The sequence below is a fragment of the Arachis ipaensis genome, chromosome B09 (genome assembly GCF_000816755.2).
Source record: "Arachis ipaensis cultivar K30076 chromosome B09, Araip1.1, whole genome shotgun sequence".
NCBI lineage: Eukaryota > Viridiplantae > Streptophyta > Magnoliopsida > Fabales > Fabaceae > Arachis > Arachis ipaensis.
The window spans coordinates 878,618-895,082 of record NC_029793.2 but is presented as its reverse complement, the minus strand read 5'-3'; the positions used below and the strand labels follow the sequence as shown (position 1 = coordinate 895,082).

The 16,465-nt window shown below is 32.0% G+C and overlaps 3 protein-coding genes and 1 pseudogene across 3 annotated transcripts in view; 2 read left to right on the top strand and 2 right to left on the bottom strand.

Moving 5' to 3' along the window:
- LOC107617191 (probable fucosyltransferase 8) overlaps positions 1–1,993 on the top strand; it is a 3,788-nt gene extending 1,795 nt beyond the window's left edge. The window contains exons 4-5 of the mRNA XM_016318955.2: positions 210–1,117; positions 1,222–1,993. Of these exons, the coding sequence (XP_016174441.1) occupies positions 210–1,117; positions 1,222–1,836 (1,523 nt within the window). The 3' untranslated portion in view covers positions 1,837–1,993. The remainder of the gene's footprint in view (positions 1–209; positions 1,118–1,221) is intronic.
- Positions 216–4,288, top strand: LOC107617199 (annotated as a pseudogene).
- Positions 7,507–8,487, bottom strand: LOC107614701. The gene has a single exon (XM_016316844.1). It carries the CDS (start codon positions 8,485–8,487, stop codon positions 7,507–7,509), a length of 981 nt encoding a protein of 326 aa, XP_016172330.1.
- LOC107618971 (translation initiation factor IF3-1, mitochondrial) lies at positions 11,359–15,976 on the bottom strand. The gene is made up of 9 exons (XM_016321166.2): positions 15,801–15,976; positions 14,993–15,208; positions 14,597–14,696; positions 14,147–14,217; positions 13,659–13,757; positions 13,313–13,369; positions 12,901–12,969; positions 12,597–12,659; positions 11,359–12,468 (listed from the first exon to the last, which is right to left on the bottom strand). The coding sequence occupies exons 2-9, from the start codon at positions 15,203–15,205 to the stop codon at positions 11,755–11,757; spliced, it is 1,386 nt and encodes a 461-aa protein (XP_016176652.1). The 5' UTR covers positions 15,206–15,208; positions 15,801–15,976; the 3' UTR covers positions 11,359–11,754.

Sequence of the window (16,465 nt, the reverse complement as noted above, 5' to 3'; positions counted from 1 at the left end):
AATCCTTATTCTTAATTTTTTTTATTAAATAAAAAATATTACACTCGTTATTAATTAAACAAATTTTAATTCTTTATTTTAAATTAAAACTCATAATTTATTATTTTATTCATTACTTCTAATAATAAATCATTTTTAAGAAGTGTTACAAATAATGTCTAAATACTTCTTATACTTATACATGATACTATTGTTCTCTAATTTTTCAGGGCCAAAAAATAACACACAAAAACTTTCAACAAATGATTCAAAAAATTCAACCACACATGACAAATTTCTTGATGGACTTTTACCTTCTGGATTTGATGAATCAACATGCCTAAGCAGGTATCAATCCCATTTATACCGCAAACCTTCTAATCACAAGCCATCTCCATATTTGATATCTAAACTCAGAAACTATGAAGAATTTCACAAAAGATGTGGACCAAACTCTAGAGCTTATAAAATAGCCATGCAAAAAATAACAACCCCAAGTTCTAAAACACATCATCATTATCATCATCACAATGATAATGTTGATGCTGCAAAGTGCAAATATCTTGTATGGACACCTGTAAATGGACTGGGAAATCGAATGATTAGCATCGCCGCCGCCTTCCTCTTCGCCGTCCTCACAGACAGAGTTCTGTTAGTAAGATTTGAAGCAGACATGCATGGCCTATTCTGTGAACCATTTCATGGGTCAACTTGGATTTTGCCTATGAATTCACCCTTTTGGAACCATGAGAATGTTGAGACATATCAAAGTATAGTGTTAGCTAAGGTGGACAAAGCTAGAAACTTGACATTGGATCAATTGTTATTGCCTTCTGTTCTGTTTATTAATCTACAACATACAAAAGAAGATCCTGAAATGTTTTTTCATTGTGATCATAATCAAGAAGCTCTCAAGAAAGTTAATGTCTTGATTGTTCAATCAGATCAGTACTTTGTGCCTTCTCTGTTCATGACTCCATCTTTTAGTCATGATATGAACAAGATGTTCCCGGAAAAGGATGCCGTTTTCCACCACGTCGGCCGGTACCTTTTCCACCCTTCGAATGAAGCGTGGGGACAAATTAGTAAATTCTATGATACATACTTGGCGAAAGCAGACGAGAGGATTGGACTGCAGGTAAGCAGTGACGGATTTAAAAAATTTTGTTATTAAAAGTATAAAAAAAAAAAACTTTTTAAGACTATAAAAATATTTACATGTTGTTGATAAAATATTTGTAGATAAGAGTGTTTAGACCCACTTTCACTCCTCAACAAGCAGTTATGGACTTGCTTTTAAGCTGTGCTACAAGTAATAAGATACTTCCAGAAGTCGATACGCAAAATCCGGCCGGCACGACGGCTTCAAAAGTGGGGAGAAACAACCATACTCTAAAGGCTGTTGTTGTGGCATCTTTGTATCCAGAATATGGTGAAAATTTGAGAAGTATGTACCTTAAAGGACCAACTATTACCGGAGAAGTAATAAGAGTTTATCAACCAAGTCATGAAGAAAAGCAAAAGTTTAAAGATAATGTGCATAACATAAAGGCATTGGTGGATATGTATCTACTAAGTTTATGTGATGTGTTGGTGACTTCTTCATTGTCTACTTTTGGGTATGTGGCTCAAGGTTTTGGGGGTTTGAAGCCTTGGTTACTTTATGGGCTGGTAAGTAATGAAACACATTTTCCACCTTGTCTTAGGGACTTGTCACCTGAGCCTTGTTACCATTTTCCACCTCAACATCAGTGTAATGGGAACTCCAAAGAACATTTTGCTGCTTCTTTCCCACATATGTTTGAATGCAAGGATTATTACCGTGGAGTGAAGTTGGGTGATGGTGTAGTTCATTAATTTTTAATTTCTTATCTAGGTTTTAGTTTCATTTTGTTTTCTTCTTTTGTACTATTGTAGGTGTATATTCATTTACTTTTTTTTTGTTCAATTGAGAATTGTACATTTTATATATTTTAATTTTTAAGTTTGGTTTAAGAATTATAAACCAATAATCTTATGCTGTGTTTGTTTCTGAGAAATGGACAAGACAAGACATTGAAAACAAGACACAAAAGATAGAAATACAAAATTTTGTGTTCTTGTATTTTATTTGGTGATAAACTAGAACAAATTATAAAAATACAATTTATTTTTATTTTTTGTTTCATTTAATAAATTTGAGAAGAAAAATATAATAATAAAAAAATATAATTATAAAAAATTAACAAGAATAATGAAAGAAAAAAAAAAGTTGTGTTCTTTGTTAGTATTTTTGTGTCCTTCCTATCAGAATGGACACAAAATACACTACTTCAGTGTCCTCAGACATAATGTCTCTATCCATGTCTTATCTGTCAAACACAATTTTGTATTTTAATGTTCTGTCCCTAAAAACAAACGCACTCTTAAGTTAAAAGTTAAGTTACGATGTCTAGTTAATTTTGTGATTATTATTTAATCGGTTGACAATTAGAATTTTCTAAAGAGCTCAGGTATTCATTGGCATAGAATAATTAAAGGTGGAAACTTATATATAGAAAATTTTAGTAAAGTTAATAACTAACAGTTTGAAAATTTAGTTAAATCAATCAAATTATTTAGGGAGTCACTCAGATAATAATGTTTAAAATGTATTTTTTTAAAATATTTTTTAATGATTAAAATTTAATACATATAATCAATTAAATCGTATTATTTTTATTAAAATTAGGCCAGTCAAATTAATTTGACCGAAAAATAGTGAATCAAGTCTTGAACTGGTCTAAATTAATATTATTTTTTATAGAAAATGACTAAAATACTCTTATTATTATTATTATTATTATTATTATTATTATTATTATATATTAAAAATCTTAAATTCTAGTCCTTTACTTATGATTTAATCGATTATATATGTTAAATTTTAATTATTAGAAAACATCTTTAAAAAAAAGACGTTTTAGACGTCTTTATCGACTCTTAATTATTTAATGACTTTTAACTATCAAAAAGTTGATTGCACTTGGATTTTTACTATAATAAAATAAGTCGCAATATGAACCACTAATCATAAAATATATTGTATTTCCATAATTAAAGATATAATTCATAAAAAAACAAATAAATAAATAAAAGAAAAAGTGATCTTGACGCTGATGGAGTATGGATGGTCAAGCAGAAAGAAGGTATTATAATGCACCCCTGATAAGTTGGCACACCATGAACCAAACTTGGTCACGTGCGCCGCAAGCAAAAATAGTTTTGACCTTTGACTGTTACACGATTCAAATGGTGCGTTTCGAAACAAGTTGAAAATCAAATCAGAGATTCACTCACAGATTCACAGGGCGGTGCATAAGTTTTCCGTCACTGTCTTTCTTCCCTTCATCGCGTTTAGGGTTTCGGAATTTCGCCCAAGTTTTCAAATTCAACTCAATATCCTCAGCTATGGTACGGTTTTTTCTTTGTTCCTTGTTTTGTTTTTTCAGTCATTGTATAGTATAATTTTTCTTATTTTTGGGATTGAGTGAAAGTTGAAAAGAAAAAGATGTTCTAGTACAGTCGAATTTCATACTTTTCATGCTTGATAAATCATTTCAATTTATGCAAATGGAAGGGTTATTTGGGAAGATAGGGATTCAAAGAGCATCTCTTCTGTATTCTGTTTTACACAGGGTTAAGATTCTGGACATTATATTTGTGATTTGGTGTATATAGTATAGACATTGCCTAAATACATTTTATTTTTAAAAAAAATAAATATTATTACCTTGGTTTGAAAAGATGATCATGAAATTTTGGGGTAATAGGTGATTATAAGGTGAAAATCTCACCAAGCAACTTCAGGATTTGAACCTTAGGTAAAATTCAGATGGTGTCATGAGTTGCAATCGACGGCTTTATTTTTTTTGTAAAGATTTTGGGATTCTTTTCTGAATTAAATTGTATGCTTTATTAGTGTAAATGTACTTTGGAAAAACAAAAATGAGTCTATTTTGGACATTGTATCTGATATGGCGATGTCTGGCAGTGATTCTTGCAGATATTGGATATTTAAACAGTAGGAAATCGCTCGAGCCGGTACTGATGGGTATAATAAGGAGTTGCTTCTCATTCATAGCAGGGACAGTCTGTGGCATTTATGTGGCTCAAAATTATCAAGTTTCTAACATTACCAAGCTAATTGACACTACCTTGCACAAGGCAAAGTAAATTGAGGAAACATATCGCAAGCCTAAGAAGAAGGGTTCTGATGATGATAACTACGATTAGTTCCCCTATATGGCGCTACTCCAGAATCAGGTTCATATTGCTGTGATGATAATCTCTTCTTTGTTTTGTTTTCCTCAATGATATATAGGGTCAAATAAATTTGTTAACAAAAGTATATGGTATATCGAAATGAATGGAAGAGTGTTAGAGGAAATTTCTTAGCATTTATAAGATCTTTTTTCACCTTTTTAATGGGAAATGTTATCTTTCTTTTGTCTTCCTTGTTTGGAATCTTACATTGAAATTACAAATTAAAGAAATGTATAATATAATCATTCATTAATCTTGAATATATTTTGGGATTGGGCAAGAAATCTGTTTTTAAGGTCGTCAGAATTATGTAATATACCTGGAGTTTTATGCCTATAAATTTTAATGGTACTTTACCTACTCTTGATAATAGTCATCATCTTATTGTGGCTTGTTAATTATACAGTTCCATTGTTGGTGCACAATTTTGACACCAAGATAAAACACTTTTGCGAATAATATTAAACTATATATTTAGTTCTGTTGATGTACCTATAGTTGTAATAATTCACATTATCTCATGGTGTGTCTATCTATGTGATGTTAATAAACATTCTCATTAGATGTGTCGCCTGCCTGTTTCATCTAACAAATGAGCTTAGGTATATATATTTTTTTAAAGCAACTTGGAATTTCCTCTGAAATCATCCCCATGAACTTACAAGACTGCAAGAATTAAGGAAACATGGTGGCTGAATATTTAAGTTACAAACATCTCTCAGTTCATTGATTGATGTGCATTCTTAGTTAAGCTTTAGAGTGTTATTAGGATATTTCCTTTTTACCTGTGGTGGCATGTAAAAATACCTCAAGCATTTAGAGGCTCTATTCTAAGGACAGAACATAAAGTAATATCAGAATTTAATATGTCATTTTTCTTTTCATTTTGAACTTAATTTTGATGAGTTCAGTGTACGAGTCTTACATTGCCATTCAACCACATATTTCTATTGGTAAGATTTTTAAGGTATTGGGTGATTCACTCAAAACACTTCAAATGATTTGGCAAGACAAACTTGAACACCTGTTCAAACTTTTTATTTTTGATAGTGCATCAAAATTAAACTATACGAGTGTGTGTGATAATTTTGGCCAAAATCTGTTGGCGAACACTAGTTAGGTTGCAGGTTTAAATAGGTTGCAGGTTTAATCTTATGTTACGGGTTACGGAATTTCCTTCGAGATTGCCGGCATGACGTCTCAAGACGGCGTGAACTCGATTGTGGGGATCACTTGCATGAAGTTTCAAGAAGGCACGAATTAAGGAAACTTGAGAACAAAAATTGTCTAGTTTCATAACCATCTCTCAACATTTACCAGCCTCTCTATTGTATAATTTTAGATGGTTCTTGAATGCCATTCATATGCTGCTTGTCATTCGTGGTGACGTGTGAAGATATTTCTCTAAAGTGCCAAGGACAAAAATATCTTAAATATGTCTTCATTTGTATCTAGTAGTTTTTAGCCTTTATCTTTCTGCAAGTACTAATCTCATGCCGCAGTATTCCCCGAGATCACTCGCATAAAGTTACAAGGTGATGAAAGTCAAGGAAATGAAGGGGTGAAGCATTTATGCCTCATAGTCATAGGGTCATAGTTTAAGCTTTCAAAGTGTCTTTTGGTATACTATGTATTTTAAAATAAGAATAACTCAATTTTTGTCTCTAGTATTTTCTGCTGTCTATCCCATGTTTACCCCTTTGTGGAAACATGATAGTTCAAGGTAAATCTGGAATCACAAGTTGGATGAAATAGAGCACATGGGACCTTGGACATGGGCCAAAACCTGGAACTGAAATTACCATGAAACGTAGCACTTGCAATTTTTTTTTTGTCAGATGAATTGAACAACCCTCTATCCTAAGTACCACACAACAAACTCACACACTCTTCACATTTAATCTCACGGTACGGGTTTTCTTTCGATATCACTCTCATAAAGTTAAGGCGGCGACTGGTGATACTTCCGAGATTACTCGCATAAAGTTAAGGTGGCGACGACCGATAATCAACTTGTCCAATAGGAAAAAAGGTTTAGAGCCTCAGAATCATTCCGAGATCACTCGCATAAAGTTAAGGTGGCGACGGTCGATAATCAATTTGTCCAATAGAAAAAAAGGTGACATATGGGCACAAAAACATTAGAGCCTCGGAATTATTCCTCAACTGTTAGTGACTTGCCTCACTCTTCACTTGGACTAGGGGTCTGGAATACCTTCCCTTTGGTATTTTGGTTTCTAGAAGACCACATTTAAGAGACCTCATCTTATTATCTCCGAAATAAATATCGATGACAAAATCAAGTTTTCTTTTTAATGTATGATTCCAAAAGCACTTATTAAAAAAAATCACTTGTGATCTATTCCTTCAATTTCTTTTCATTTTTAGTTTTGTTACAAATAAAGTATCATTTTCTAACTTCAAGAAGTCATCAATTAATCTTTATATATTATATCTTCTATTATTAAATAGAAAGGAAAATTTAGAAGATAGAATTTAGGATAATTTTGTCTTTCTCTTTTGATTGTTTATATTTTCAATTAAATACAATGATTGTCTTGATACTTGTGTAAAATTAAAATGAGACACTTAATATGAAATGGAAATATCTAATAATTATTTATCATTTGTCCCTCAATAAATCTTAATTAAGTAGTCACCTAATCTTATGTTTAATGTACTCTTCTCTACAAAAAAAAAATAAGTAGACCGAATACAACTCAATAAGATTTGGTCCTTTCTCATCATTTGTTTACTCCATTGTATCATATAATAATACATATAAATCTACAGTAAAATACAATCAAATTATTCAAGACATAAAATCTACCAAGTAACAAACTATGACTAAAAGAGAACTACTGATGCTGATCTGGGTCTGATAGACCTAGTATATGTTCTATTTCTTTGATGGAAGGTCTAAATCAATTCCATAGTAGAGTCGTATGCAATCCGCAAAAGATGCCTGTACGGTTGTTCGATTCTATCTTTTTCCTCTCTCTCGCCTTATCGTGCGGCAGAGAGGAAACCAGTATTTTGTTATATCATTAGGGTAATGATCCATCAACCCGCTAGTTCTTTTTATGAAGCAGGAAGAATTTATCCTGGAAGCAGAAGAACTACTAAAACTGCGCGAAACTATCACAAGATATAAATCTACAGTAAAGTACAATCAAATTATTCAAGACATAAAATCTACCAAGTAACAAACTATGACTAAAAGAAAAAGTTCTGAAATCTGAATCACTCCTCCGGTGATGATGACCACAATGGCAACTCCAAATGAAATGGACTCAAATCACATTTCTGATATCCAGGGATATAGGTAAATTTCTTTGTCTGAAGATTTGCAACATAAATCCCTTCATTAAAAGAATACAAGTACACAGTCTCCCATTCATGTGGGTGAAAACCCCCCACACGCTTATAGTAATCAGCACAAAACTCATTTGGCAAATGTCCTGAGAAATCAACATGGTGTACTAATTCCCAATCATTCGAAACCAACTCCCAAACCTTAATATCATTGTGTCCAATATCAGCAATCCTCAAGTCTCCACAAGAAGATCCAAGAAAACCAAAGCTCATAATGTTCATTGGGTCAGAATCAATAGGGTAATCAAGTGTCTCACCACTGAGATGATAAGGATCGTAAACAAATATACTAGTCCTACCCATGAAATACAATCCTCCTTCATATGCAAAACTCATTGACCAATGAGGAGCAAAAGCAAAACCATCGTCTAATATCACAGTCTTTTGTCTCCAGTTTCCTGTCTCTGAGGACCAAACATCAACCTCGAATTCATAGTGTCTTACAATGAAGGACTTGATTCTTACCACCCTGAAACACTTCTTAGGATCAAGATAGTTTCTCCTTGAATCCTCGTTGCAATAAAATGGATCACATGTAAAGCCAATAGCATGAAGACACTCCTTCTTCACCTCGAGCGAAGGGAGCTTGAATGATTCCTTGTTAATGGGGTCATGGAGGAAATAACCATAGCCACTTGTGTACCTGTTGTCACTACACAAGAAAACATTCATGGAACAACCACACACTGTCCCTTTGATGAAAACCTCAGGGGAAATTACAATCCTTTTGTTCTGATGATCATGTTCTAAATCATCATCATCGTAAGGGTCTGGAGGGAAAGTTAGCATGAGTTGATGTGGTGATAGAAAAACCAAGCTAGCACCATAGAACTTATGTTGTGTCCCCATGAACTGGCAAATGAAGTGAGAAGTTGAAATCAATTCGAGCCAGCTCTTTGAGACGCATTTGCATATCGTTGTTGATCGAAAAGGGAGCCTTGTGAAGATCTCTGAGAGCAAATCGTTGCATAAATAGGAGATGCTGCTGCTGCTAACAAGTGTTGTTGTGAAACAACTCTTCTTATTAGTATGATTGTTGTTGTTGTTGTTGCTGACAAAAAATGATAATGATGATGATGATGATGATGATGATGATGATGATGTTGTGATCTGAGACATATTGGTGATAGTGTTCTACATAGAGATAACAACGATGTTTTACCTGTTCAAATTCAACAGTGGGTTTCCTTAAAGAACGCAGAACCATGGAGTTTGATGGAGCAACACTGAAAACAAGGAGTATGTGAATTCTTTGGATCCTCTCAAACCGACAATTATATATATGAATCATTTTATTATGATTATGTTACGGTCATTATGGTAACAATGATGTTTTTATAAAGTATAGTTTTTTAAGGTACCATATAAGTTAAATAACTCTAAATTTTAATTCGTTTGATTCTAAAAAAAATTAAGCTTTAACTCATATATTATTTTGGAGGACTATATTTTATAATAATTTTTTTAACATTAAAAATTTTGATAATGATTTTTTAAATGCTAATGAATTAAAGAAAGATTTTTAATAAATTTTTAGAAATAATTTTTTGTTTCATTTTAAATTTATAAGTTTGTAAAAATATAAAATTTTTAAAATTTGAACTAAAATACAAAAGTTAGATTTTATGTAATAATAAATTTAGAATTAGTTTAAAAAGTAGTAAAAGCTATTTTCTTATATTATTCGTGTTTAGTACCATTTTTGAGAAATACTTTTAGTTTTATGAGAAATTAATTTAGAGCTTTTAAAGTAGTAAAAAAAATATGACTTCTCTTCTTCTCAAAAGTTATTTTATCACTCCCATTCAAAAAATTTTGACTTCAAAATAAAAAAGACCATTGTACTATTTTCACGCAATATTTCATCTGGTAGAAGTACTGACTTCTACTATCATTTTCGGTTTTATCCGCAGTAAGTAATGGTCTTCCATCACTATTTTTATGCAATGTTTCATCTACTGGAAGTACTAACCCTCCATCATAATTTTTACACAATATTTTATCTGATCCATATGTTGCATATGTCACTTCCATGCATTTTTTTATTATTCTACCACTATATTTTTATTATTAAATTTGTATTTAACATTTCAGTTTTAATTTTTTTTACGTGTCTCCATCATAATTTTTACACAATATTTTATCTGATCCATATGTTGCATATGTCACTTCCATGCATTTTTTTATTATTCTACCACTATATTTTTATTATTAAATTTGTATTTAACATTTCAGTTTTAATTTTCTATTTTTTTCATTTTATTTTTATATAACTTGCTATTTTTTTTTATAATTGTTATAAAAAACATACATGAGACATATTTCACATTTATTTTTTATTTTTACCTACCGTATCATACTTAATAAAACATCAAACACTAACTACACAATAATTTTGTTGGCATTGCCATCAAGATTACTATGAATTAGAATGCTGAAAGTGTTAGAAAAATAGAACTAATAAAAGAGTAAATAAAAGAACCAATTGTCTAATCGATAGTAATCTTAGTGATTAGATTATATAAAATCAACATCCAATATTAAAAAGTATTTGTTATCATTGTTATTTTAATACTCATTCTTTTGTGTAAAAAAATTATATTTTTTGAGTCATTTATCCCAATGCTATAACTTTAAAATAAGTATTTCTAGAACTAAAAATTCAAACAGTAAAATAATTTATTTATAAGATGTTATTAATAAAAGTTCTTATATTTTAAACTCTTTTTAAAAAAAATTTATTTAAATTATTTATTCAAACTGGGTCTTATTATCAATATGTGTTGTACAATAATAAATCCAATCAAGTTAATTCAATTTACTACTCTTATAACATATATACATTACTTGATTCGATTTAATATTTTTATAACATATATATGTTGATTCAATTTACATTGAAAAAGTGTAAATTAAATTTATTTGATTCGATTTATATGAAATGTCAAATAAGATATGCACGTAATTAAATTCAATTTAAAATATTTGTATAATTTTTTATTTAATTTATTTATGTAAATTACTTTAATAATTAATACCAAGGAATTAATATTTTATGATTTAATATAAAGGGAAGAATGAGTAGGACATGAAAAAGGGCAGGAAGGACCGAAGGAGAGGAACAGAATTGACTATTGATAGTTATTATTACCATTTGTTTCCTTCTATCCAATGTGAAACACACCTATGCTCACACCTATGCTCACAGCTTCTTGTTATACACTTCTCTCTCACACATAAAAAATAATAAGCGGTTTTTCTCATGAATCATAATAGTTAAAATATTTGTATTCAAATTAAGAAAGAATATAATTAAAAAAAGAAAAAGGTCACGGTAATTAATAAAAGAGGATTTTCTTCTTTCTTTCATTTTATAATTACGTTAAAAAACTACATTTTTTATTTAGTAGAATATTATCTATCTAAATCAAGGCATGATTTAGTACACTTATTCTTGATTTGAATTCTTTTATAATTTAAGCTACTTGTATTAGTCACTTTAGGAGCAACCTTTCTCCAAACCTTACATTAACAGAAAATGCTTATGCACTGGAATCTGGATTATCCTTCTTTAAGTTTTATCTCCATAATAAATTCTCCTACCCAATTCAATGCTTTGCTTACACTCACTCAAAAGTCAAAACTCTGCCTCATCCTTCATACAAAAGGTAATAAATTTAGGAGTTACTCTTTAAGAGATTAACCCAATCAAAGCATCCATTAAACTAAAGAACTGAGATGACATTATTAGTATATAGTATCTCAAAGTTGAACTTATTGGTAGGCTCTGAAATGAAAAATGACAAAGCCACATCAAACAATAGCCTGTTCTTAGTGGGTGAAAAACAGGATACATGTATCAAAATTTCCACTGGGGTAGTAGTAACACCCCATCTCTATAGTTAAGCATAAATTAAAAAATGTGCTCCTCCAAGCAAAAATTACTAATCTAGATGTTGTAAAAGCCTCAGCTTAATTCAGCTGAGTATGGGGAAGGACACCCATTGCTTCATTCTTGTTTCTAAATAGGTGAGTGACATTGGGTTTGGAACACATTTGCCCATAACTTTGATACAACACTCCTCTGTTTGACGCATAAGATGAGATGCCAACACCTTACCAGGAGTCACGACCGAACGAATTCTGAGTAGAATCCTGAGGGTTCCCTTCTATGTTTCTACGCATCCCTGCTTGTCCACCTTGTTCTCCAGGGCCTCTTTGAGCATTAGAAAAGCCAAAACCGGGTCTTTGATTGGTGTTAGGAGGCCTTGAGTATCTTGATCCTGCAGGAGGAATATATTGATTGTTTGGCCTTGCTGCATCCCTTGTTCCAGGACCTCTATTGTTGAAACCTGTATTATTCGACGATGTTTGTTGGTATCGGTTTCTTGGCTCGGCTCTTTGGTATCTATTCTCAGTTGCAGCAGGAGGTGCTTGTGCATGAGATTGAACCTTGTTACGGTCAGCTCTCTTATACCTATTTTCTGGCTCAGGCGGAGACACTGAATCACTTGTGGTAATGTTTTGGTAATCAGAAGGACAAGCATTATTCCGGTCTCTGCTATTTTTCTCTGATCCTCCTACCTCCTCTGCAGCTTCAAACCCATATTTAGTAGAACTGTGCTTCCCATGTTCGATAGAATCACTAGAACTAGTTGTTAATGATTCCGCATTATCTTCCTGAGCCTTAAGAGCCATCTCCAAAGCATCTTGAAATTTTCGTGGAGCACCACCACCTTTTTTAGGCCCATATTTGGCATGTCTAACAATCATAAATACATCTTTTTTTGCCACACTTGGTCCACTTTCCACAACAGTGACATCTTCTATCTGCAAAGATCGTTATGATTTATGAATATAGAATGGAAGGACAAAAAAATAGGAGAGAAATATACATAGTATCTTGTAAAAAAATAATTCAGATTGGAAGTCCCAGAATAAAGCCTGCACCATCATACCAGAGCATTTAGACGGGATAACGCTCCTGTTGTTTCCTGCGTATCACTGCCTGTTGCCCTGCACTGTTTTAAATGGACAAATAAAAAGGTATCATAAATTTATTTTGTCACATCATCTTTAACTAGCAATACATAATGCAACTGACTAATGTGATATTTGATGTGATAAAGAGCAAGATCTTATTAGATTATCTCTTTTTTGTTCTTTTATTATTTCTCAAACCTAGAACCTAAACATAAGCCTTAAGCAGTAACCTAATCCAAAACCAGAGTGCATATTCCATATATGAAAAAAAGAGAGTACCTTCACACGATATCCCTTTTCCATCAACTTTTTAACCATATCTGCTTTCATCTTCAGGTCTTTCATTTCCTGAAAATGTCAACAGAAAATTCAATATCAAACTTCTTTAATCCTTTTCAAGGCTCTGTACTTCCGGATACAACAAGAACACAGTCAGAATACAAAAAGCTTACACCCAATAATTGACCCCCCTCAAACACAAAAAACAAATTATATGTATCCATCTAGATTATTTGCATGCCTTAAAGCCGATTGCAGCAAGCCTATAAATGGGAACATAGTCAAAATACATGTTTAACAGATTTGACCTACAGCAAATAATTTTGATTTGAAAGAAATAAGCTTGCTTAAATATGTAAAGGATAAATAAAAAATAAAAGGAAGGATGAAGTGGAGAAAAAAAAACACTTACAGTTTTTCCAGAAAACCGCACTTCCTTACATTCTCCTTTTCGCAATGTCAGTTCAGACTGCATTTGTTAGAAAACTGATTAACAATAGTGCATATCATAAAGATTTGTCTTTGGCAACTCATTAAGCACGCCTTAAAAGCAGAATGAGCATATTGCTGACATTTTCACGGTACAGTGTAGCTCAAGCACCAGTAATTTGCTAATTAAAGATTCATATGTTTTAGTGTATGACCGAAAATTCAAAAGACCAAAAGAAAATAAAAAATCTCATATCCAATTTCAACCAAAAGCAATTTACAGAAACTACACAAGCAAATTGAAAACATAAATCCATTGCATAATGCACCTTGCTTTTAGCACGCTCCTTTTCCTTTTCTTGTTTCTTGTATGTTTCCTTGTGGTAGTCCATTATTTTTACAACAGGTGGATTACCATTCCTCTGAACCTGTAATACATGCACTCATATAATAAATGTCATACCTCATGTAATTCATGTAACTTTCTTAATTCATATTTCTATAAAAATGTTAGTGCGTCAAAGTTGACAGATATGACACATGGGTATATAAATTATTACTGGTCACAACATGCCCCAAATATCAAGGATATGCTGTTGGTGGGGGGTGAAAATGATCACACTCTACCAAAATCCAGATTATGACATAATCACTGGAAAGACCCCAGGATAGCAGAAAAACAATAAATCCTTCAGTAAACATTTTCATTCAAATTATGTAACCTACTTCAACTCAACACCTATACTATGCAAGTATATCGAAATATCAGTTAAATGGAAAAGACTCTAAAAGAAAATAATAAACTAAAAATAATCACCTCAACCAAATCAAGTTTGAGCTTCCTGGCACGATCAAGTGCTTCAAACCTTGATATTATTGAATGATTCCCTGTGAATTTCATATTGTCATAAATAGAAAATAAAGATGATCTTTCAAGCAGACATATATCTAATTGGTATGTTTCCATCCACAGCAGATCCATGGATATCTATCATCTAAGCATGGGTGCATGACTCCAAAACATATACCATTCATAAAAGATAAAACAAAACGGCTAAACTGCAAGCCCCATAGTAATGAGCTAGTGCAGCATAACCATTATGAAAAATAAATCAACATTCCTCAATTTAAGCAATTAAGAATAAGAAAAGATGAATGATGGCAAGACTTGAAAGTCAACATACATATGCAATGCTGTCCAATATGATAATAACAAAGCAAAATAAAACAACCAAATCCCCATTCATTAGCATGAGAAAATTTGTACCATCGTCAAATACAAGCCTAACATATTGAGCTTTGATTTGGTCATTCAATCGTCGCCCTTCAATGGAGTCCTCTTCTTCCTTCTTCCACTTACTCTGAAACTGAAATCCCAAAATGTATCAACTGACATCATCAAATCCAAGACCACTACCATTTAACCATTAATGCCCACTCCACCGGCTATGCTACCAAAATTCAAAACCCTCCACAAGTACAACGCAGAAAAATGACATCCCCCCACATTGATCAGCCATGAAACAAGTCAATAATCAACCTAAAAACGCCCCACCATGGATAGCAAAACTAATAAAAGCAACCCAATTCCAATCACAGTTAAGATTCAAGACAAACAGCTTCGACAATAACCTCCAGCATAGACAAATGCTTGAAAATTTACCTGAATGGGAGCAGCAAAAAACCTCACGCTACTAGAAACGAGAGGAGGTGTGTCATGGAATGCCCAATAGGGCTGCGGAATCCGAAGAGTGCCTGGTTTTGGAATGGAATTGATGGATGAAGAATGAGGAAGCCGCATGTAACATCTATGGTTCTTTAATTGGGTGAAAGCTGTTTTGAGCTTGTTGTTTCGGATTCGTTGCAAAAACGCCATTACCTTAACAAAATCAGAAGTGTTAGAGTAACTGTAGCTGTAACTGAGGTCACTTTATTGTTCAGTAATGGCAGAAATAGAAAATAGAGTTTGAGCTTCTAATAGATATGGTGACAAACAAAGATATGCTGACACTTAACCAGAAAGAGTTTTGTTGAAAACCTACTTTTCTGTATATTTAGGAGAAGATTTACCAACAACAGCACATTCGATCATCAATAAAAATTACCAGCAACAACAAATTAGATAAAATTAAGTAACAATTACAGAGCAAGCAAGCAACACCACAATGCAAAACGAGGGAATTGCACATCAGCCAACAATACTACTCATCTTATAGCAATAACAACAACATCACCGCATTCAGCATCAATAAAAACTAAAAAGTCATGAACTTTTTCGAATAATTTGTTTTTTCAGCTTGCGTCAACATATAAACACCAAAATATGAAGTAAAAAGAAAGAACTACATGAACGAATTCGAAAACTGCAGAAATTAGAAACATTAAAACATAAATAAATTCAATGTAAAAAAGAATGAAAAATATAGCTATGAATCTCGGAAAAGAGAGAGATTGGAAGAGTAATATAATACCTAGCGAGAGGGAAGAAGAAGAAGAAGAAGCTGAAGACGAATCTGTGACGCTGAAGAGAGAAGCAGTTATAAGTAGGATTTTGTGTTTTCAGGGGTTTAAGGGCACTTTCGTAATTGTGCTTCTCTCCGGCTGGTTTCTTCTGCTTCAGTTTTGAAGATCCATGGTGGTTACTGGTTAGTGTTGCCTTTGCTTTTTAAAAATTTTTTAAAATTTTCTTTTTGTTTTTCTAAAATTATTTTTTAAAATTATAATTATTCTGTTGATCCCTATAGTTTCGTAAAATTTTCAATTAGGTCCCTATACTTTTTTTTTTTAATTGGGTCCCTGTATTAAATTTTTTTTTTCATTAAGTCTCTCTTAGTAGTAATTGACTTAATTTTATAACGACCCAACTAAAAAAAAAGATAATTGGTACATGGACCTAAATAAAAGGAAAAAAAGTATAGGGACCAAATTTAAAAAAAATTGGTGCAAGGACTCAATTAAAAGAAAAAAAAAAGTATAGAGACCTAATTGAAAATTTTAAAAAATTATAGGGACCAACAGAATAATTAAACCTTCTAAAATCGAATAAATAATAGCTCATTATATTGATATATAAAATCAAATTTAGTTGATTGAGTAATTAGTTTATTTATTCGTTAAAACAAATATTGAATATTGA